The following is a 21313-nucleotide window of genomic DNA, read 5'->3' on the forward strand; positions in this document are numbered from 1 at the left end:
GTTGCTTTTCAAAAAAACCGGCCAGGAAACTTTTGGCTAAATCTGCACTTTAGGCTTATGGCATCCAAGAAGGTGGTTCCTCAGACGTCTGACCTACTCAGAGAGATTAGTACTCTGGACCTTCAGAAGCAGCAGGCTTCTACAGAGCTAATGTCTTACACAACGTTGCTCGCTTCTCCCGCTGAGGCCCCTGTGGTTGTCGTAGACATGGCGAACTTTATCAACTTCTCTAACTTAGGTGACAAGCTCACGGTTAAGCATCCATATTCCAACATCCCTGGAGACGTTAGGATGCAGCAAAAGTCTGGAACAAAAGGCCCCAGCTCATCGGGCCCATCTTCATCCCCTACAAATACTACCCAATTGATATTCCCGCCATTCGTTCAGTTTCAAAGTAACCTACGTACTCTTTCGCTTATTTCTGGAGACGTCCCACCTCCCAGTTCCGCCCCTTCCATGGTTTCAGAAGCTGCTTTCATTTCTAGCTATGTGGTAGATACCTTTACTAAACTATATAGCGAGCTTCTTGTCTATGATCCACAGGAGTCTCAGCTTCCTATCCCAGCGCAACTTCCCTACTCCTTGGCCTCATTCAGGGTGTACACACTGGTACCCTTTTTCCTCTCTCGCTTCAAACACTATTCTGTCTCAGTATATTTTCAAGGTAAAGACCCTTCGCGAGACTTGCTGGTTGCGTCTCCTCTGGAGACTCTGGTACCAGGCGTCAAAGAAAAGAGCTCTACCCTATTCACAGCGTTGAATATTGACAAGAATCCTCTATACATTCCAGTGACTAATTACACTAGGATAGAGCAAGGGTCGGAATCTGGAACTACGGGTACTGCTGATTCTACACCTACCAATGACGCAGAATCTTATTACTACCATCCCCATCTTGTGGATGTAGAGGCTGCTGGTGTAAAATATAGATCTACTGCCAATTGGGCTAGTGTACTTGCCATGGGGATGGACTGTATGGCTGTTAACCCGTACAGTTTCCTCCTTACTCCGTTCTCATCGTTCGTGCAGATCTCAATTCCGTTCGATAAATCTTTTACTCCTGACGCCTTGCAGCTCTTCTTGCAATGTACAGATAAAGAGGTGTCTCCGAATATGGTGACGCTTATTGAGTTTCCTACGTTGTTTGGTGTTATACGCGATAGGATCCGGAAGCACTTCTTACTATCTGAGAACCAGGGCGCTGGTGTTCGAAGTCCTCTTCTTCATAGCCTTATAGACGACCTTAACAAGATAGACTCACCTAGCCCGAGCCAGGATTCACACAGAGGTTCATACAGAGAGTCCATGCACAAAGACGATAGCTCTGTAGACGAGAATACAAAGCGTTACAGTATGAATTTAGGAGGCGACTCGTTCCAAGCTACCTCTAGTGTCAAAGCAACCTCTCTAACAGTGAAGGATACCTTTGCTTCTCTTTATGAGCCAAAACCTGGGGTTGAATCAACGTTTCTACTGGATCTCTTTGAGTCTGTCATTCAGGACGAAGCACGTCTACAAACGCCTCTTTCTCTCGGTGTCATAGATGTCCTTTCGATGGAAAAAGCTGAGTATAAGCCCAAGGAACTCTTTAGCAAACCGCCCTCACGCTTCCTAGCAGATGAAAACATCCCTGCGCGTTCTGCCGATTCGCGACCGACAATTCTTTCTCGCAATGCATGCGCATCAGGAGCAGCCCCACGTTCTCTGCGCTCTCTCCTCAATTCCTCTGATTCATCCATGAACAGTTCTATGATGTCAGCAGACTCATCACCCTTTGATGCTTTAGAAGAATATAATCCAGACCTTATATTTGTCAAGCTTTGGGTGTCGGATCCCGTGCTGGCTGTGATCCTAAGTGACCAGTTTACAGACCATGAAGAGGACTTTCTACAAACATATGCAACTGAGCGCCAGCTAAAGCTCTATAGAATGCTTGAAAAGAAGCATCCGAGAAAGTACAATAACGGACGCTATAATGTGGGGTCCACAGAAGGAGCATCGGCTTCCGGTCCAATTATTATTGGAATGACAGCAACCGATATGTCTACAACTCAGGGTGGAATGGGCCGCGGCAGCTATCTTGGTGAAGCTGGTCATAATTGCTCACTTCGTAATTCTGGAATCGGTGGAAACAGTGGAATCCCTGTCTCTCTGCAAAACAATAGTGTCATGCTTCCCCATCCTACACACGGGCCAACAGCATCTATCTACACAGGGAAGACATCTCGGACGAGGATGACTGCCAAGGAAGCTGCCGAGCGCCGGCGCCTCCTTAAGTTAGAGCGTATGCGTTCCAAGATCTATGAGTGTAACCAGAACTATCTCCCTGGTAGAAAGCTTACCATGTATAAAGACTATGACCCAGCAAACTTTCCCCTTGGCAAACCAGAAGCCCCTTGGAACAGTGTAAACAAGGGCGAAACGGCCATAGACATACTTAAAGTCGACATGGCCACACTTAGAACAATGGATCGCAATGAGCTAACAGTCGCCTTGGATACCCAGGAAAAGATGATGAAAACGATTTCCTTGCTTCCGAGATTGAGGGAAGCTAGCGAAGCTAAGGCTAAGAGACTTCCAGACAAAAATAGTTCTGTTGGTAGTAGCATTATTGATAGAGAAGCATCTGCTCGTAGTGACAAACGGTGTACTCATCAAGAGTCAACGAAGGGACAACAACCCAACGATTGCCTGGCGCCTACTCCGAGACTTGGTGACAATCTTGCCAATTCTTCACAGGCTAATCCTTTGACAAGCCTCTTGGATGCTCCTGAGGTGCAAATAGGATCACGTATCGATGAAGAGGAAAAGCCGAAGAAGAGCAAGAAGAGTAAGTACATCCGCGGATATCGCGTGATAGATGAGACAGAAGCGTATGCTAACAAGAATCATGTCTATGAACAGGTTCATTGTGACGTGGGCTCAGAAGATTCTCTTTTCAACGACGATCAGCAGAGATCAACGGATATGAGCTACTGCGTTGTTCGACTTACAACCTTGCTGGACCTGGCTAGTGGTGCATTAGTGCTAAACTTACAACAACTACCACGGTCTGTATGTGCATATGAGCCCTATATACCAGAATATCCTTCCCTGTATGGTGATGCGAAAATAGTGGGGAAGCGTTCTCCATCGACCAATAAATTAGGCCAAGCAGCTACAAAACAAATAGACTTGCCCGAATCGAAGACAACTATGTCCGTGAAAGAGTCCGCCCATGCTAGCCAGCACCAGATTTTGTTTGAAGCAGCCACTACTGGACGTCCAGTATGGAGACCAAAGATTATATCTTATGATTCGTCACAGTCTAATGCAGATGTTAAGCAACAAGTAAAGCCTTCTGCAAACGCTGGATCTTTGGCTGGAGGTGCCAAGCGGCCACTAGAGCCAGCAAAACAGGCTGCATTGAGTCAGCAAGAGTGTCCCTTACAGCAGGAAGATATAGAGTCTCAAGCCGATGGAGTAGGGTCAACACTTCTCCCACAGAGCAACATCTTAAATACAGCGGCTGTGTCTGTTATTGGCGAAAAGGATAAGACTTTTCTACCGACTATAAAGAAGATTCAAACAGCTTCAATGTTGCCAACACTCCAATTGTATCACTTTACCGCAACACTATTGAGAAAGAACACTAAGGACGTTAGCCTAAAGCAGGATACTCCGTCAGATGTGCACGGTGTGTCCCACGATATTAGTCCGCTTCACACATCTAATGTTGCGCTCCCCTCTCTTTGTATCAACGGTGTTAGTCAAGATGGTTGTTCTGAAAGATCTCAGCAGGATCCAGAGAACCTACTTTTAGAACTATGCGATCCCAGCCCTGAGAGGCTTCTCAAGCCACGTAAGATCAAGTCCACCGGAAACATCCATTGGGATCTGGACAACTGGCTGAGCTCAGAAAGTCTTATTCTGACGTTTAATGCTGATTATCTTCCTGTTGTAGCCCAAACTTCTGAACTAACCTCTCAACGTGATAGTTCAGCTATATGCTTCATGGAAGTGGTCTTTTATTTTATGCAGAACGAGCGAGTTTTTGCCACACAGCGTAGGGGATTATCGGTCCTTACCGTTGATGTTATCAAGGAGTATTGCATGAATACGCGACTGCCAGCAAACATCTCTGAACTTGATAGATATGACCTTACCCTGCTCTTTTCCATCAGCTTCCATTCTGTCCCGGTTCCACACCCGATGACCCTTTTAGCTCGCTTGGAAGAAGCATCAAAAACTCTGGAGGCAGTGGCGCCTTCGGCAACCAAACCATCAAGCCGCTCCGTTTCAGCAAGCTCCCAAGGAAAAGGATCTGCCACTGGGGTACAGGAACAAAATAGCTCTGATTACTGGATGATTGATGCCGTACAAGAGAGCAGGTTCTTATTAGAGAAGCAGCTGGATGTAGATTTGATTGAGGCCAAATTTAGTTTGGACCTGCTTCCCTTTGTACAGAGCTCACACGGCGCAAATGTGTCTATTTCTGCTCTTCAGAGATACACAGGAGAAGTGGGAATCGCTAATTTAAAGCTCAAGTCATATGATCTTACAGACCAGAACCAAGGTAGTGATCCTTCAGAAAAGGTACGGCAGGACCAAGAGAACCACTCTCCTTGTTTGCAAGTTCAATCTATTGTTACTCAAGGTGTGCTTACGGGAATGATGGGGGTCGTTGCTCTTTTCGAAATAGACACATCTGGACCTCATTCTGCGCGTCCTGTACAGACACCCATTGCTGTTGCACCTACCAATGTATCAGCACCGATGTCTACTCAAGATCAGGTTGATCCATCAACTGGAAATGAAAAACCTAACACAGGGGCCGATCCTGCCATCTCTTTCAATATCTCTAGCAGAGCAGATCACACGATTCTCTCGAAGGTCTCAGATACTACTTTTGTGCGCTTGATTCCTTGCTTCAGAGACGGAGTTCCTGCGGGGGCAACCATATACATTTACGCTTTGGATGATAATAGTGCCATTTTATATAAGAGAGTGCCGATTTGTATCAACGGGTCGCTTGTGCAATCCGTGGCAGATCTTATTATCCCGACTGAACACAAAACATTCATCATACTAGAAGGGTACAGTATTTTCCAAGCTGCCACAGATTTAAAAAGCAAGACACCAAGCCCATCTGGCCTTTTACCATTCAAGTTCTCTATGATAACCATTTCAGATAGTTATGTAGATATTCAGCCACTACGCATCAACAGTAACCTCTTTCAGCTTCGAAGCCCGTTAAAGCTCAATGGTGATGACAAGTCAACTGTTGAACTGAAGTTCTCGATACCTGGAGGGTATTGCTTTGCGGAACTGGGGCTGGTAGCAATCCCATGTAAGCCTTCTAAGGTTGACGAGCAGCCCAACGCTGATGTCCCACCAGATGTAGACAATAATGTGGCCCCGTACAACCCAATGACAGATGCACCTACCACTGGAGAAGTGTATCAATCTACAGAGGAAGATATTCTTCCTATAAATATATTCCACAAGCCTCTTCTTCCTGTATTTGAAACTACTCAAAATGCTCCGAGGTCCAAAGGATCTCCTCAGAAGAAGGTGGCTGAAGAGGATGTTAATGTGAAAGTCACTACTGATATTAGGGATGTACTAAAGGATGACGCTACGCGAATGGCCGAATGCACGACAAAACTGATTCCATTTTTATGCTCTGGATGTCCTCTTAACAGTCGGAGAGTCTGTCTCATTAACATCCCACCCAGCGGAGTTGTAGCGTTAAATGTCTTTGTTCCTGAGGAAGTTGGCATGAAGTATGAGGAGGTTAGCATGCACGTCCAAGCATTCACCTTTTTGGGAGCTAATGACGCCCCTCCGGCTCAAACAGACGCAAAGGGGAAGCTTGTAGATCCAGTGCCAAATGCAATCTCCGCATGTCAAGCTAATCTTAACGAGTGGATTTTGCAGCGTCTATGCACCAGTATCTGGAGCAGAACTCGCGTGCTCCAAGGCGAGGAGCTCTTAACACGTGCTAGCTACCTACAGAGCGCTGCATCTGTCCTTCCTCAAATAACAACTCTCTCTACGTACTCATTTGTTCCCACCGACGAACTTGTTGCCTATCTTGAGCATAAGGAAGATACTGACCAGGCCAAAGCCAATACCGCTGACAAAGATAAGAAGGTAAAGGCACCCCCTCCAAAGAAGAAGGACGCCGAGCCTGTCGTTAAGACCGCGGAGCCCCTAGAGCTCACACTGGAGGGAATGCAAGGCCAAGAAAGAGATGACCTATCCACTGTAATTGCAACAGAGATACAAGCCCTTCAAACATTTACGGTTTCAGTAGGAGCGCCAGCGTCCGAGCGCAAGCAGCCTGTGGTCAAGAAGACCGATTCAAAGAAAGATAAAAATGTGCCGGAGCCTGCCTCAACGATTATTGCCGCCTTTAAAGACAAGCTAGTAGCCCCCCGTACACAGGCAGCCATAGAATACTTCGATATTGAAATGGTAAGCAAAAAACATAAAAATCAAGGCTGAAAACTTTGAGTCTTCAAGAGTATCTTCGAGATAGAAGTGTGCAGTTAGTACCATGCTAACCACGCCTTCAGAGCTTACTATGCAGTCTGCAATTGATGTTTTCAACGAGCAGACACGTGACTTGCCGAGGGACCAGATCTATGATGCAAAGGACTGCGATTCCGTGAGCTCCCATATCACCAGAGAAGTCCCTCTGGGCTCCATAAGAACAAATGGCCCTGCTTCATCCGCCTCTCAAGACGAGATCAGTGCCAAAGACCTGTGCAGTGCCATTTGTGGGTGTCTGTGGGTCTACAAGGCGCGGAGACTTGCACGAGCTGCTACTATAGAGAAGTATACTGATAAGGCGTCTGTTGTGACCAGGCCCCGTCCGCCTGCGAGGCTCATCCGACACATGGTCGACGAGCACAGGAAGTATGCAGAGGAGCCTATCACTGCAACGTCTCCCCTCTTTACTGTTGGTAATGGTGTCGGAACTTGCGACTTGCCTCCTCAATTCGCCTATTTCTTCCAGTTTTCACATCTAAGCGCCACCAGAAACCTTCTCTGCCTGGATTTGGACGAGACCCTCGTGTGCTCCAAGCAACGGACTCCGCAGACCCGTGAGACTGAAGACTTTTACGTCGTAGTAGAGCAGCGAGGGAAGCGCTACGAATTCTCCGTTATTAAGCGACCTGGACTGGATGTCTTCCTGGTCAGTTTGGCTGAGCTCTACGACTTAGCAATTTTTACGTATGCCATCAAAGAGTATGGAGACAAGATTGTGAACATCATTGATCCGAACAGGCTAATTAAGTACAGAATGTACAGGCAGCATTGCGTCAAGTATCTTGTCGATAAGCGACACGTCATTGTCAAGGATCTGAGTAGAGTAGGCAAGCCCCACAGCAGTATTCTTCTCATAGATAACAGTGCTAGTACAGGAATATGGCAGCGCAACAACTTTCTCTTGGTGCCGTCGTTCTATGGCGACGAACGGGACAAGGTGCTCTATGAACTCAAGGAGCTATTGGAGGGGATCAGTAAGTGCAAAGACTTTTATACAGAGATCCAGAGCCTTCGATCTGTCATGTAAACCCTTAGCGAGCCCCAAATTAAAAAATGGCAGACGTCTCCTTCGTTTCGGAAGAGGTGAATAGTATAGTCAAGGATACAATAGAGCAAGTGATAGGCTCAACGTCATATAACCACAGCAAGGTTACACAGCTTACTGACCAGGTCATTGACGAAGTCCTGAAGAAGCTTGTTGCCCAGAAGAAACCATACAAGTATCTAGTGTCATGCACGCTCATGCAGAAAACTGGCGCAGGCCTACATACGGGATGCTCGGCCTACTGGGACACAACGACTGACGGGGTTGCTGTTGTTAGATGGGAGAATCGGTCAATGTATTGTGTCATGACAATCTTCGGAGTCAGCATTTAAGTGTCACTGTACCACGGGATCTACAGAAGTGCTATCATTACCATTGCTGCGCCGGGTCTGGGGTCGGTCTCTTTGCAGCAATGGCGGGTGGTACTGTTAAATAAAAAGCTATGGCCGAAATTTCCTTTGTTTCAGAGGAAGTAAACGGGATTGTCAAGGACACGCTGGATACGATGCTTGGTCAGGTCACATATCAACAAAGCAAGATGACCCAGCTTACCGAGAGTGTCATCGACGAGGTCCTGAAGAGACTCGTGGCTCTCAAAAAGCCGTACAAGTATCTGGTATCATGTGTCCTGATGCAGAAGATGGGTGCAGGACTCCACTCATCTGCGGCTGAGATGTGGGATACCACAACAGACGGCTATGCCCACGTTAGGTGGGACAACAAAACTATGTTCTGTTTCCTCACGGTCTTCGGAGTAAGCATCTAGCTCCAGCTCCACCCAAGTAAACAGGGCCTGAGAGAGGACGCAGACCGCGATTGCCGCCGCCTCCGCATGGCTCGTTAGCACAAAAGCCGGACACCATCGGCGCGTCGCGCTTACGGTTTACTCGTGCTTTACTCGAAGCAGCGTCGACGCTCACATCCACTCGAGCTTGACCATCGTGTTAGCCGGGACAGAAAGCCAAATTTGGAAGTGGTCTTCCTCTGCTTGATACGGAACCTCGTCCATGCTGAAGTCCTGCTCGTCGATTCGAACTGTGAATGAGCGTATTGTTGGCTGGTTCAGCTTCACCAGTATTTCTGCTGTATGGTCGACGGAGAACTTCTGATACCCGTTATCAGCGTTGGCGTTGATGCGCAAAACATAGCTATCCGGATCCAGCTCTGAATGGAGAACATGGTACGTGCCGTAGTTGTTGAAGTTGATGGGCATGCGGACAGACGAGAGAACTTTTTATCGAAAGGGATTTTTAAAAGGGGTTTTTATTTTAATGCCATTTTAGCGGAATTTGCTTTTGCGCCGGTTGCTGAGCCGGTGGAGATGTGATATAATGCGGCAGAATACTGCTCTTAACGCTCAGCTCAGCCAATATACTGACAGAAGTGTATCCCCACAGTTGCGTGGGAGGGCGCAACAATCTCAAAGCTGCTAAATCCATCCTTAACCTCTGGTCTATAGTACTCTAGCTCCTGGTAGACATCATTGACGCAAACAGTAAGCCTTTTCAGAACCTCTGTCCCTATCAGCACTTTGAGCTTGGTGTATGTACTTATTGTAAAACGAATATAGCCCTCTTCTCCTAATGATCTAAGGGCCAACTGGGCCCCCCTCTGCTCCACGGAATCAAGCCCATCCACTTCCAAAATATCAAGAGACATGAGTGAATTTTTTGATGCAAGACTATTTACATTCCACCACCTTCGCCCACCGAGGTAAATCACCTGACAGTATTGAACCTGTCCTCACAGTATATCAGGCTAACGATAGTATTGATAAAGCCCACATTAGTCTCTCCGATGATGCCTACTATTACGTTTTGGTTAAGATCGTCTTCGCCGCCTTGCTCAGTATTGGTACGTATGTACTGATACGCTTTGACAAAGTTTGTGAGACCCAGCTCACCCTCTAGAAGGATCCGCAGGCGCTCCATACGCTGACTGATGGACTCCTCGGTGGTTTCGGCCCGCAGCATTTTCATCATGTTAGCCGCCTTCTCCGCTTTGTCCAAAGATCCTGGGCCACCATTCCCATCAGGTGCGTTTGGATTGAAGTATGGATCTTCAAAGTCGCTATCGCTATCCTTTTCGTCCAAACATGCAAGGGCATTCTTGTCATCAGTTTGGCCCGTTGGTTGAACAGCTGGTTCCTGCACAGATGGAACATCACAGAGACGCCTTCCCTTCGCTGACAGGTTTTCTTTGATCTCATCCACAGGGGGCTGAGCACGCTGCTCCCCGCGCTTTAGCTCCTGTTCTCTTCTCCTCTCTGCGATCATCCTTCGCATGGCATCCCGCTGTTCCTCAAGCTTCCTTTGCTGCTCCGTGCGCTCTTCATGATTACGCGGATCATTGCGGTTCTGTACTCCGGGATCCATTATTTTGGGAGGTAGAAGGGATTCCATGCCCCCTTTGGAAGGATTGGCTTCGCTGCCAGCATTAGCTGGTCCGTTGGAAATGCGAAATAACCTCTCCTTCTCACGATCCTCTGCTGCCTGAGCAGCTTTACGCTTTTCCTCCATCTGCTTTTCATACTCTCTGTTCCTTTTTTCCCATTCAGCTCTTTGCTTTTCTTTGGCTTCACGAATACGACGCTCTTGCTCTTCTTTTTGCCTTTGAACTTTGTTGTGGGCCTCCATGAGCTCACGCTCCCTTGCGTCTTTAGCTTGTTCTTTTAACGGGGCTGGGGCCAGCTGACGCTTTACTTCTTGCTGATGCCTACGCTGTTCCTCAATGTTTCGGCGTATAGCTTGGTCACGTTGTTGTTGTTGTTGTTGTTGTTGTTGCTGCTGCTGCTGCTGACGTGTAGGAGATTGGGAAATACTGGGTGCTTGTGATTGTCGAGACGGCTGAGGCTGCTGGGCTGCCACTGGTCTATTGATGAAATCTTGAAGGTCAGCGAACTTGGCATCGAGCATGTCCGCAGACGGTGCATGCCCCGCTCCTGGAGCGCCAGATGCTTGTTGCGCCTGTTTCTTGGCAAAGGGGTTACCCTGCACAGCATGATACCCGCGGTTTTCCTGCTGAGCCGCATGGTATTTGATATAATCTTGACGGACCTTCTCTTGAGCGCGCGCTTGATCCTCCTGATAGCGGCGGCGTTGCTCCTCGATACGTTGCTTTTCCTGGCGCACTATCTCATCGTAACTAAGTTTGTTGTTCACCTGAACGACTGGTGGAGCTCCTGGTACACCGACTGCAATGGCCCCTGGCATAATGCCAGGTTGCTTCACATTGGACTGGTACTGGTTGACAGGAGGTGGCGGTCGTTGATTATTCTTGATTGCCATAGCAGCAACCTCCGCCGCAGACAGCTTCTGATTTGCTGCCGGTGGCTGATATCCCCCGTTGGGATTGAAGTACATTGGTTTGTTCTGCTGCGATGGTGGTGGAGGCGGATGTGCGGACGGGGGACCATGTCTCGACGCAGGTTGCCTCCCAGCGCTGCTGGCTTCTGAAGAAGCGTCGTCTTTCGGCGGGACTCCACTAACGGGCTTGCCGGGAATACCAACACGCCCAGCTCCAAATCCAACGAGAGCGTTTCCACGGCCATGGATGATAGTATGGGAGAACTCCTCGTTCCAATAATCCTCTGGCAAGAGCCTTCTTATACGTTCCTGGAGAAACGGAAGCTTCAGGATCTGATTCACGCTCGGGCGTTTATTGGGGTCTTTTTGAAGCATACGGTCAAGCACCTCCCTAAGATTTCGGCTGTATGTGTTTGATATGGGTTGGTACTGACCGCGAAGAATCTTGACAACAAGCCCTTTCATATTCTGGGCTTCAAATGCGTGCTGTAGGGTACAGATCTCATAGAGCACACACCCAAGAGACCATATGTCAGATTTATTGTTATACGGCTTGTCCTCGCAGAGCTCTGGGCTCAAGTAGTATGGAGTACCGATGGCTGTTCTCGCGCACTCCAGTGTTGATTGTAAGATCTTGGCTATGCCGAAGTCCCCCAGCTTTACTGTTTTGCGAGACCTGTCGTTCTCATCTGTACACAGAAAGATGTTCTGTGTCTTCAAATCTCGATGAAGAATCTTGCGATCGTGAACATGCTTGAGCGCCATGCATATCTGAACAAACCAGTCCCAGATCTGGTCCTCTGGGAACAATGAGTTTTTCATCTTTTGGCGCTTTATAGCATCTGTAAGATCACCGGCATCTGCATATTCCATCACAATGTGAAGGTACCTGGTGTCTGCGAACGATTCGTGGTAGCCGACTATGTACGGATGCTTGAGCTTAGAGAGTATTTTGGCCTCGGTAAGTGCTTCCTCGCGCTCCCTGGGTTTCAGCGGCGCAATGTGGATAACTTTCATGACATATTTAATCCCCGTGCTCTTTTCCTGCGCTAGCACAGCCCTGCCAAAAGATCCCTTGCCTAGAACCTTAAGCTCCTTGTAGCGTTCCATGAAGCCTCAGGAATTTTATAAACTAGAATTTTGCATTTAGATTAGTAAAAATGAAGTTTTTTAAGACAGCGTGCTGCCTAGTTGGCTTTCTTGCAAGTGTCTCAACAGACGCGCATCCGGATGAGGTAGCATCAACTGGCAAAACTCATTATTTTAAGAAGTCCCTTTCGAAGCCTTTATTGAGAACATCCTTTGATATTAAAGAGTCCAATCGCTGCAAATGGAATGAGGTCTATGTGCACGAAAAGTGTGTACCTCGCGAGTGTGTCTATGAAGGTGTTGAATGTAATAGCCGCGGAGTTTGTCAGCAAGGGCACGGAGATAGTTATCGCTGTCACTGTGATGATGACATGCATTATCTTCCTGACTGGGGGTGTGTTCCCACTCCTTGCATCGGCGACACCCCTATACCATGTCAGGGTGGTATCTGTTCAGAGGTTCTTGCGGGTCTCTATGCATGTGAATGCCTTCCGGGGATGGTTTTTGCAGGGTACTGCGCTATTCCGACGTGTATACAGCATCCAGAGCAAGGGGTCTGCTCTAGAGTTGGCGTCTGTGCAGATACCTGCCAATGCCCGCCTTTGCATGCAGGAGACTATTGTGAGATGTGCACAAATGACGCGCAGATGGTGGGAGGGAAGTGTATTTCTCACGCATGCATCGATACATCTGGCTTGGTCTGCAGTGGTCGAGGCATCTGTGCTGGTGTCAATCCCAATTTCTATTGTGCTTGTAACGAAAATTACATAGCCATAAACTCATCGACTTGCGTACATCGAAACTGCATAGATGCAAGTTATGAGCCCCTTGTTTGTCATGGACATGGAGAATGTATAGACAACAGATGCTCTTGTGATGACCAGTGGTGGGGATCTTTTTGTGAGCGTCCTGCCGAACCATGTATGCCAACCGAAGTCTTTGTGGACGGGAGTTGCTTTCCTAGGTCCTGTGTGGTTGAAAACAGCATCTGTAATACGCACGGCGATTGTATTGGTGGAGTGTGCCACTGTTACACCTACGCTTCCGCCCATTCTACGTTATTATGCTATCCAACAACTTGCCTATTTGACAGAAACGGGTATATGGTTCCATGCCCCCATGGACAATGCACGTATGAGAGCCAAATGCTAGGATATCAATGTAGATGCTATAATGGTTATGTAAAGATAGACAAAGAATGTCAGCCTTCCTATTGTGTCTCAGATATTTATCAATCTAAAGCATCCTTGTGTGGCGGCGTTGGCTTCTGTGATCTAGACCATGGATGTCTTTGTCCTCAATCCATTACTGGCCGGTACTGTACTCTAACTACTTTCGCCACTACCTTATCACGTCAGTTTCCTCGTCTTAATATCTTTGCATTATGTGAGGACGGGTTTTTGCTCATTAATGGGTCATGTGTTTCGAAAGCCTGTTTAACAGGAGAAAAGGAAGTATGCTATGGAGACCGCGGATACTGTGTTCATACACAAAGGTATGGCTGGGGGTGTCGGTGCTACAGTCACTATACAGGCCCCACCTGCTCTGTGTGCTCTTCTAAGGGGGTTATGATAAATGGTCAGTGCATTCCGGCATTATGTACTGTTTTGCTATCGTCTGGAGATTATGTTGAATGTGGAGGCCATGGTGTTTGTAATATTTCCACTCAACCCAATGACTCTTCAGATCCTATGGAAGTCATCGTCTGTGTTTGCGATGATTTATCATATCCAATAGAGAAAACATGTATTTCTAAAACCTGCATAACGACTAGCCCATTCCTAAAGAGCGACTTTAGAATCATATGCTCTGGCCATGGCGTGTGTGAGATTGATAGTTGCCTTTGTTTTGGCGAATACACAGGGCCAGAGTGCTCGTACAGAAATGATCTTATTTGCGTCGACGGATACCAACCCATTGATGGTAAGTGCGTGCCGTCAGAATGTGTTTACATAGATACGATTTGTGGCGGTCACGGGGAATGCATCTCATTTGAATCCGGGTCCAACTCATGTAAGTGTTATGAGGGCTTTTCTTTGACCAGTATCTACGGTTGTCAGCCTACCGTTTGCGTTAATTCCGAGGGGCTTCTGTGCAAGGACGGCACATGCGTTCAAATATCCCCAAATGCTTATGAGTGCCAATGTCAGGAGGAATATGCAGCATCTCATGGAGAATGCCATCCCCGTGAGTGTGTTGATTGGAATGGAAATCTTTGCAACACAGATCGCGGTCGCTGCATCTATGATACACGCTTTTCTAGCTTCAGATGCGAGTGCTTAGATGGATATAGCGGTGTCTTCTGTGCACAGTGCTCTAACTATGCTGTACGCATCAACGGCGTCTGTGTGCCACCACAATGTTATATAGATGATGGGAACAATGTACATATTTGCGGAGGATTTGGTACGTGCATTTATCAATACAAGAAGGCGAGCTATTGCGTGTGCGATGATGGAGCAGCAGTTCAGGCCAATGGGCAGTGTGCGTCCTGGGCATGTGTTCAGCCAGGATTGGTAACCAATATGGCTTGTTCGGGCTTCGGTATTTGCGCTAATGAGCGCTGTATATGTAACTCAATCTTCTATGGAACATATTGCGAGAAAGTTCAACCAAATTGCGGTCCTGCACAGATCTTCATTAAAAGTAAGGAGGAATGCATTCCTCTGGTCTGTGTATCAAACGAAACCATATGCAATGATCACGGAGAGTGCATAAGGGGAGAAACGACCAATGGGGTCGTTCGTGCCTTTTGTCAGTGTTCACCTGGATATGCTCTTTACAATAACACGTTATGCGTGCCACCTGGATGCATCATACATGGAGAACTATGTCCTGATGGTCACTGCACCAATGACCTAATAGCACCCTGCATCTGCGACGATAATTACACATGGACAGGGGTAGAGTGTACACCTAATATATGCTTGAATGGAAAGGACATGTATGGCAAATACATCATCTGCTCAGCCCGAGGGAGCTGTGACAGCAAACAAGGATGTAATTGTCTGTCTATATATGAAGGAAAGCTATGCGAAGAGTGTGGGCGTCAGGGCTTAGTCATTAACGGCACATGTTTTCCGAGCCATTGTGTGCAAGTAAGCAATGGTACCTATACTATATGTAATAATTATGGAAGCTGTGAAAGATCTTTCCTCGGAAATAGTGAGGATACTTACCGTTGTGCATGCAGATTGCCAAGTGTAGACATAAAGGATGGAGGATGCTACTCTCCTCTATGTATTCCAGACCCGATATCTCGCCTGGTTTGCAATGGACACGGGTTCTGTGATGGAGGACACTGTATTTGTCAAAAGGGATATAAGGGGAGGCGCTGCGAGCATAAGTCATAGCTCCAATTGCTTCTACTAGTTTACATACCGTCAAGACGTAATGAATCAGCCACGTCAGAAATAGCTAGGTTGCTGTACTCCTCGTACACATACTTTGTCACTGTTTCAACTGCTGCCTGGACATCTTTAAACCAGGCACAATGCTCGTACAACAGGGGCCTGATAAACGGAAAGATGGCAAAGGAAAGACACACAACACACACAGGGATATGTATGCTTATGTATAGAGACATAACACCTATTGCCAGAAAAATCGCAAGAATATTTGTGGGGCGGTGGAAGATTCCGAGCGAATCTACTCTATCACTGACGATAGCCAAGAATGAGAAAAGGTATTCTACAGCATCATCGCGCTGCGTAATGTTGCGCACGGGCTCACTGAGTAGGGAACGGGTGTACGGGAGCTCGTTTGTAACCCGCAGGGTATAGATTAATACGTATCCTGTCAGTATGTTGAACAGTGCATTACTAGGACTGTACCGCACAATTAAGAAAAGCAAGAGGGCAGAAGCAGCGTTGAACGTGGCTGCCGCTATATTGCTCTGCTGGAAACCGTTTGCAACGATAAGGATATACTGCATGTAGGGATTCATCCGCACAATGATGGCGTCTCGGTATGTGCAGACCTTCTTCACGTTGGTAGAGTCTGATACATACTCCGTTAACCAGCCCATTTCCCTCTTCTGAATTTCAAATCTCAAATATAAAGGGGGGTATTTGATTTCGCTGGTCAGCAGGCCCCGTAACCGCCCAGTAAAATCACTTTAATGACCAGGACACCAAGTTGTGTCTTCCTGTAGGACTTTGTCTAAACTATTTTGAACAAAAAATGAGAGGTTAGCTATTGGAAAGCAGGAGCATGCACACGTGTAAAAGTGAGGACAACTTATTTTGCCGGTGGTCAAACCCTATAAATGAACTTTAAATGTTTTAAAGCTTACGGAATTTTAAATGAAGCTCTTTCTCCTCGCCGCTGCAGCTTTCTCTGCGCCCGCCCTGACGGTCTCCGAGCTTAACCACATCAAGTCCCTGAATCCCAGGTGGAAGGCGGGCATCCCGAAGCGCTTCGAGGGGCTCACGAAGGATGAGATCTCGAGCCTCCTGATGCCTGTTTCCTTCCTCAAGCGCGATAGGGCTGCGGTTCCCCGTGGGACCGTGTCCGCCACGCAGGCCCCCGACTCCTTTGACTTCCGCGAGGAGTATCCCCACTGCATCCCCGAGGTTGTCGACCAGGGCGGATGCGGCTCCTGCTGGGCCTTCTCCTCCGTAGCTTCCGTCGGCGACCGCCGATGCTTTGCTGGCCTCGACAAGAAAGCCGTCAAGTACTCCCCGCAGTATGTGGTCTCCTGCGACCGTGGAGACATGGCTTGCGACGGCGGCTGGCTCCCGAGCGTCTGGAGATTCCTCACCAAGACTGGAACGACCACCGACGAGTGCGTCCCTTACCAGAGCGGCAGCACCGGCGCCCGCGGCACCTGCCCGACGAAGTGCGCCGATGGCAGCGACCTGCCCATCTACAAGGCCACAAAGGCTGTCGACTATGGTCTGGACTGCGACCTTATCATGAAGGCTCTCGCCACGGGCGGCCCTCTCCAGACCGCCTTCACCGTTTACTCCGATTTCATGTACTATGAGGGCGGCGTCTACCAGCACACCTACGGAAGAGTCGAGGGTGGTCACGCAGTCGAGATGGTGGGCTACGGCACAGACGAGTACGACGTTGACTACTGGATCATCCGCAACTCCTGGGGCCCTGACTGGGGTGAGGACGGCTACTTCCGCATCATTCGCATGACGAACGAGTGCGGCATTGAAGAGCAAGTAATAGGTGGGTTCTTTGAGAACTAACTGGTGAATCCATTTTATAGTAAATCATGGCCAGGAGGGTCTTCTTTGCTATCGAGGGCGTTGTGAGCCTTGGGGGCGCCCACGTGCTCACCCAGGTGGACACTGGTGCTGTCACAAGCTCTCTGAATGCTCGGAACGTGTTTGTCGCCAGGAAGAGCACGGGATCCATGCCTCTATGCGTCAGCTTTACAATGATATCCCGCTTCGATGGCAAGGAAAGGGAATACGAATTCTTCGATGTCCCAGGTCGGTACTATAAGCAAAATGAGGTTATAGTTGTAATTCCTGCGGTGCTGTGTGATCTGACACCGGTCCCCTACGAAATCCAACTATACACTAAACTTCGGGACCGCGCTTCTTCTGTGTATGATCTCAGCATAGGACTAGATGTGTTTAGCCAATTACAAACCCAGTATAAGGTCAGGCCTTTTCTTCAAGTCACCAATTCAACTGGTCAGATTAACGTCTCAGGGCATTAAAAGCACTATATAGACCTTCCGTATAGATATATGGGGTCACAACTATTAAAGAGTGGCAATTTCCTTTACTACAAATCTGAAGGGAGCTTCAAACAGCACAAAACTGTCTATTTTCCTTTGATTCCCTACGGAATCTGTATGTCCATCCCATTCGGAATATAGTGCCACGGATAGTAGCCCGATGCTCTAGATAGGTAGCTACAAAGCTCGATGAGCGTCTCTGATGTAGCTTAACGGAGGCTGTTGCAATCATTGAGCCTCCTCCAGAGCAGCATCCCATTAAAGCATATCAAGACCTCCATAGTGCATGATAACCATGCGTTATAGATGCTCAAGCCACGCTGTACAAATCATGATCTTTTCGATTTAGAACACTACAAAACGAAATATCTTTGGTTACAAGACAGATTGGTATTATCTTTTTATCAACATAAATATGTTTCTGGAACATTCATGTAGCGCTGCACTGACCTCTTTGTGTATCCGTGAAGGCTTCAGACCTTGGTAGGCGTGGCATTAGCAAACGACTCAATGGTTGAGCATTAATGTCTTTATACTTCTGGTTGGCCTTGCGCTCCATCTGGCGACAGAGGAGTGCACACCCGTCTCTGGTGATCAGCCCGACGCTTGCAAGGCCTGTAGCGCCGTCATCAACGGCAAGAAGTACTGCTCGCAGTGCAACAGCGGTGGGTCTCAATCTGCCCCGACGGACGGAGTGTGCTTACCAGACAACGCTGTGTGTAATGCAAAAGCAGAAGGAAAGTGCACCATGTGCACGGGAAGCTCCTTCATGTACAAGGGCGGATGCTATGTAACAACCAAGGCGCCTGGCAATGCAGCGTGTACACAAGCAGCTGCTGGAGTGTGCACACAAGCCGCGCAAGGATACTTCCTGCCACCCGATGCTGATAGAGATAATGCACACCAATCGGTTATACCATGTGGAGATGTTGAAGAAGTGTTGGCTGGAAACAGCCACAAGTACAAGGGCGTGCCGCACTGCACTCGGTGTGACACGCCTGACGCAGCAACCGATGCTAACGCCAAGGCTGCCACGTGCACGGCATGTGAGGACGGGTACTTTGTAGATAGCAGTAAAGGGTGCACTGCCTGTGATAGTAGTTGTAAAACGTGTGAGGCCACAGGAGATACTAAGTGCAAGTCGTGTAAGGATGGCTACTTCCTGGCCGCAGCAGATAATAATCCAGGCAAGTGCATATCATGTGGAGATGTTCAAGGCTCAAGTGGCTGGAAGGGGGTCGCTGGATGCGCCAAGTGCAACAAACCAGCTAATGCAAACACCCCTGCCACATGCACTGAGTGCCAGGAAGATAAGTATCTGAAGACAGGTGAGACATCCAGCTGTGTCAGTGTAGAGGAGTGTAAGGATGGATTCTTCCCCACGACTGATAAACAAGGCAAGAAGGTGTGTGCTAAGTGCAGCGATACTGCCAATGGTGGCATAGAGGGCTATGCAAAGTGCTCTCTCAAGGCAGCGTCTGCAAGAGCAGGTCCAATAGTTACGTGCTCTGAGTGCACCACAAACAACCTGAGCCCCCTGAAGGACGCGTGTCTAACAGTCTGCCCTGCCGGGATGCATGCCAACAGCAAGGTGTGCACCCCCTGCCACGAGTCGTGCGCCGGCTGCCAGACCGATGACAAGGAGACTTCCTGTACGGCCTGCTACCCCGGATTTATACTCGTACGTGCTGGGGCTACCGATAAGGGCACGTGCGTTAAGGAGTGTACAGGAGCAGCTGGAGCTGGTTGTGAAAGCAACATGTGCAATGCCAAGATAGCAGGGTCCAATTACTGCTCCAAGTGCATTACGGGGCAGGCACCCATCAACGGTATTTGTACATCCGTAACAAGGTCCGCGAGAGATGCAGTCGGTTGTGCTCCGAGTAATGGAAAATGCACAGCGTGTACAGGAGACTATTTCCTCCAGTTTGGTGGATGCTATGAAAAGACGCAGTTCCCGGGAAAGATGGTATGTGCAGATGTAGACTCACAAAGAAAGTGTAATAGTTGCTTAAAGTTTGTGATGTACATTTTGACGTTGTTGCGGAGCTGGAAGTAGACTGAGAAGATCGATTTGAGGAGATTGAGGCAGGATCCTTCTACACGACTAACATCTGTCTGCAAAATATTAACAATAAGAATGTCGGCAATGGCAGATGCGAAAGCGCCTATACAGCGTTCAATATTCTGATCATTTTCTGTGGCACGCTCTTTGCTCTCGGACCCCTTACAATAGAGTAGTAGTATGGTCGGATAGGATCCTGCACCTGGGATGAGTCCCGCTGTAAGCCCCTTGGTCGTCTTTTGTCGGTCGTCATCTTCATCCAACGCCTTGAGGCATGTTCCAAAGAGGTCGTTGAAGAGGGTTGACCTGCTATATGACTGGTCAAGAATAACGACACACGCATAATGAAGGGAGTCAGAGCTGGGATGCTCCGCGCAAGAGCCATATACTTCTTGCTACATGCGCCCTCGTCTGTAACAAAAGGAGCCTCTATTCTTCAATGAATAGGGTCGATACCACTGTCTTCCTCAGTAAGGTGTTCTTCAGCAGCTTCAACATTTGTACCACCGAAAAGATATACAAGTGGGGGCTTAGACATGTTCGTGGACGTAGAGGAAGTTAAAGAAACCGTAACATTTGTCGGAGTGGAGCGTTCTGCAAGATGTTCGGATTCCTTATGTTGATCCTCCGCTTTAATTGCAGGGCTATTGAGTGTTTGGAAAAAGCCAATGATCTTTCTGGTCGTGGGCTGCTCTGCCGGGTCCAGGATGAATATCTTCTCGATGACAGTTCTTACGAATTCATCTGTGATGGCGCCCAAATCAGGCCTCCACTCATTGTCAAAGACTGCTTTCGCATCCTCTGGCTCCCAAAGTGTGAAAAGCTCGGCAAGCTCATACATGACGACTCCAGAGGCTCAGATATCCGAAGCGGTGCTCGTCTCGTATGAAGGTCTCGGGGGCCATGTATGCCGACGTTCCTGCAAAGGTGCCTCCACTATGCAGAGAGTCCTTGCAGGGCCCAAAGTCTGCGAGCACGATGCGCTAGCCGTCCCTATTCATCAGAGTTGGCGGGCCCGAGGTCCCCGTAGACGAGGCTGTAAGATAAGCTCCCGTCTTCGGCCGCCTTGCGAGGGTTGTGGGGGTAGGCGAGGGCGTCAGCCATCTGCTCTAGGAGAGGGAACATCAGCCCCTTGGGACTGGGTTTACGAGCTGCCCTGTAGGCAGTGATAAATTTCTGGAGATCCCTGTGGTGGCGGTCCATGATGACGAAGATGGGTCGTTGCTCCTGATCACCTGGTGATACTTGATGACGCTAGGCTGGGAGAGTCTTGTGACAGTTTTCAGTTCGCACTCTGTGAGCTTCTTCTCACTACGCTTGATCATCCTCTCCTCCACAGAAAGGCCTGGACACCCATCGATGGCGCGAACGGCACCGAAGGCCCCTTTGCCTAGCAGCTCGCCTTCGCGCTGATACAGCTCTTCGGGACTGAACATGGGGATGCTATCGGGGCCACTGCCAGCGCTCTCTGCAGCACGAGTGGGACTCTCACTGACCATGTCATGCGCAATTAGATTCACGCTTTCTATTACGCCAAACTAACAATTACTGTACTGGGGCCAATTTTCGCA

The 21313-nt window shown here is 48.4% G+C and overlaps 11 protein-coding genes and 2 pseudogenes across 11 annotated transcripts; 8 read left to right on the forward strand and 5 right to left on the reverse strand.

The window, feature by feature from the left end:
* Positions 1–57: 57 nt before the first annotated feature.
* On the forward strand, positions 58–6489 carry GL50803_0041834 (uncharacterized protein; the record flags this gene model as incomplete). The annotated part of the gene is made up of 1 exon (XM_001704518.1): positions 58–6489. The coding sequence occupies one exon, from the start codon at positions 58–60 to the stop codon at positions 6487–6489; it is 6432 nt and encodes a 2143-aa protein (XP_001704570.1).
* Positions 6490–6541: 52 nt separating this feature from the next.
* On the forward strand, positions 6542–7564 carry GL50803_004235 (Nuclear LIM interactor-interacting factor 1; the record flags this gene model as incomplete). The annotated part of the gene is made up of 1 exon (XM_001704519.1): positions 6542–7564. The coding sequence occupies one exon, from the start codon at positions 6542–6544 to the stop codon at positions 7562–7564; it is 1023 nt and encodes a 340-aa protein (XP_001704571.1).
* A 26-nt stretch (positions 7565–7590) lies between these two features.
* On the forward strand, positions 7591–7914 carry GL50803_004236 (Tctex-1 family protein; the record flags this gene model as incomplete). Its single annotated transcript, XM_001704520.1, has 1 exon — positions 7591–7914. The coding sequence occupies one exon, from the start codon at positions 7591–7593 to the stop codon at positions 7912–7914; it is 324 nt and encodes a 107-aa protein (XP_001704572.1).
* Positions 7915–8024: 110 nt separating this feature from the next.
* Positions 8025–8348, forward strand: GL50803_0013575 (Tctex-1 family protein; the record flags this gene model as incomplete). Its single annotated transcript, XM_001704521.1, has 1 exon — positions 8025–8348. The coding sequence occupies one exon, from the start codon at positions 8025–8027 to the stop codon at positions 8346–8348; it is 324 nt and encodes a 107-aa protein (XP_001704573.1).
* A 150-nt stretch (positions 8349–8498) lies between these two features.
* On the reverse strand, positions 8499–8795 carry GL50803_004239 (uncharacterized protein; the record flags this gene model as incomplete). The annotated part of the gene is made up of 1 exon (XM_001704522.1): positions 8499–8795. The coding sequence occupies one exon, from the start codon at positions 8793–8795 to the stop codon at positions 8499–8501; it is 297 nt and encodes a 98-aa protein (XP_001704574.1).
* Positions 8796–8944: 149 nt separating this feature from the next.
* GL50803_0013576 (uncharacterized protein) lies at positions 8945–9241 on the reverse strand (the record flags this gene model as incomplete). Its single annotated transcript, XM_001704523.1, has 1 exon — positions 8945–9241. The coding sequence occupies one exon, from the start codon at positions 9239–9241 to the stop codon at positions 8945–8947; it is 297 nt and encodes a 98-aa protein (XP_001704575.1).
* Positions 9242–9300: 59 nt separating this feature from the next.
* Positions 9301–11997, reverse strand: GL50803_0092498 (Kinase, NEK; the record flags this gene model as incomplete). Its single annotated transcript, XM_001704524.1, has 1 exon — positions 9301–11997. One exon carries the CDS (start codon positions 11995–11997, stop codon positions 9301–9303), a length of 2697 nt encoding a protein of 898 aa, XP_001704576.1.
* A 50-nt stretch (positions 11998–12047) lies between these two features.
* On the forward strand, positions 12048–15329 carry GL50803_0092495 (Neurogenic locus notch-like protein; the record flags this gene model as incomplete). Its single annotated transcript, XM_001704527.1, has 1 exon — positions 12048–15329. The coding sequence occupies one exon, from the start codon at positions 12048–12050 to the stop codon at positions 15327–15329; it is 3282 nt and encodes a 1093-aa protein (XP_001704579.1).
* A 20-nt stretch (positions 15330–15349) lies between these two features.
* Positions 15350–16003, reverse strand: GL50803_0013622 (uncharacterized protein; the record flags this gene model as incomplete). Its single annotated transcript, XM_001704529.1, has 1 exon — positions 15350–16003. One exon carries the CDS (start codon positions 16001–16003, stop codon positions 15350–15352), a length of 654 nt encoding a protein of 217 aa, XP_001704581.1.
* Positions 16004–16280: 277 nt separating this feature from the next.
* GL50803_0016779 (Cathepsin B) lies at positions 16281–17177 on the forward strand (the record flags this gene model as incomplete). The annotated part of the gene is made up of 1 exon (XM_001704530.1): positions 16281–17177. The coding sequence occupies one exon, from the start codon at positions 16281–16283 to the stop codon at positions 17175–17177; it is 897 nt and encodes a 298-aa protein (XP_001704582.1).
* Positions 17178–17203: 26 nt separating this feature from the next.
* GL50803_007620 (uncharacterized protein) lies at positions 17204–17656 on the forward strand (the record flags this gene model as incomplete). Its single annotated transcript, XM_001704531.1, has 1 exon — positions 17204–17656. One exon carries the CDS (start codon positions 17204–17206, stop codon positions 17654–17656), a length of 453 nt encoding a protein of 150 aa, XP_001704583.1.
* Positions 17657–18209: 553 nt separating this feature from the next.
* GL50803_0050263 (pVSP) lies at positions 18210–19736 on the forward strand (annotated as a pseudogene; the record flags this gene model as incomplete).
* A 65-nt stretch (positions 19737–19801) lies between these two features.
* On the reverse strand, positions 19802–21241 carry GL50803_0060886 (Kinase, NEK; annotated as a pseudogene; the record flags this gene model as incomplete).
* Between the last annotated feature and the right edge of the window lie 72 nt (positions 21242–21313).

This window comes from Giardia intestinalis, chromosome 4 (genome assembly GCF_000002435.2).
Source record: "Giardia intestinalis strain WB C6 chromosome 4, whole genome shotgun sequence".
NCBI classification, from domain to species: domain Eukaryota; phylum Fornicata; order Diplomonadida; family Hexamitidae; genus Giardia; species Giardia duodenalis.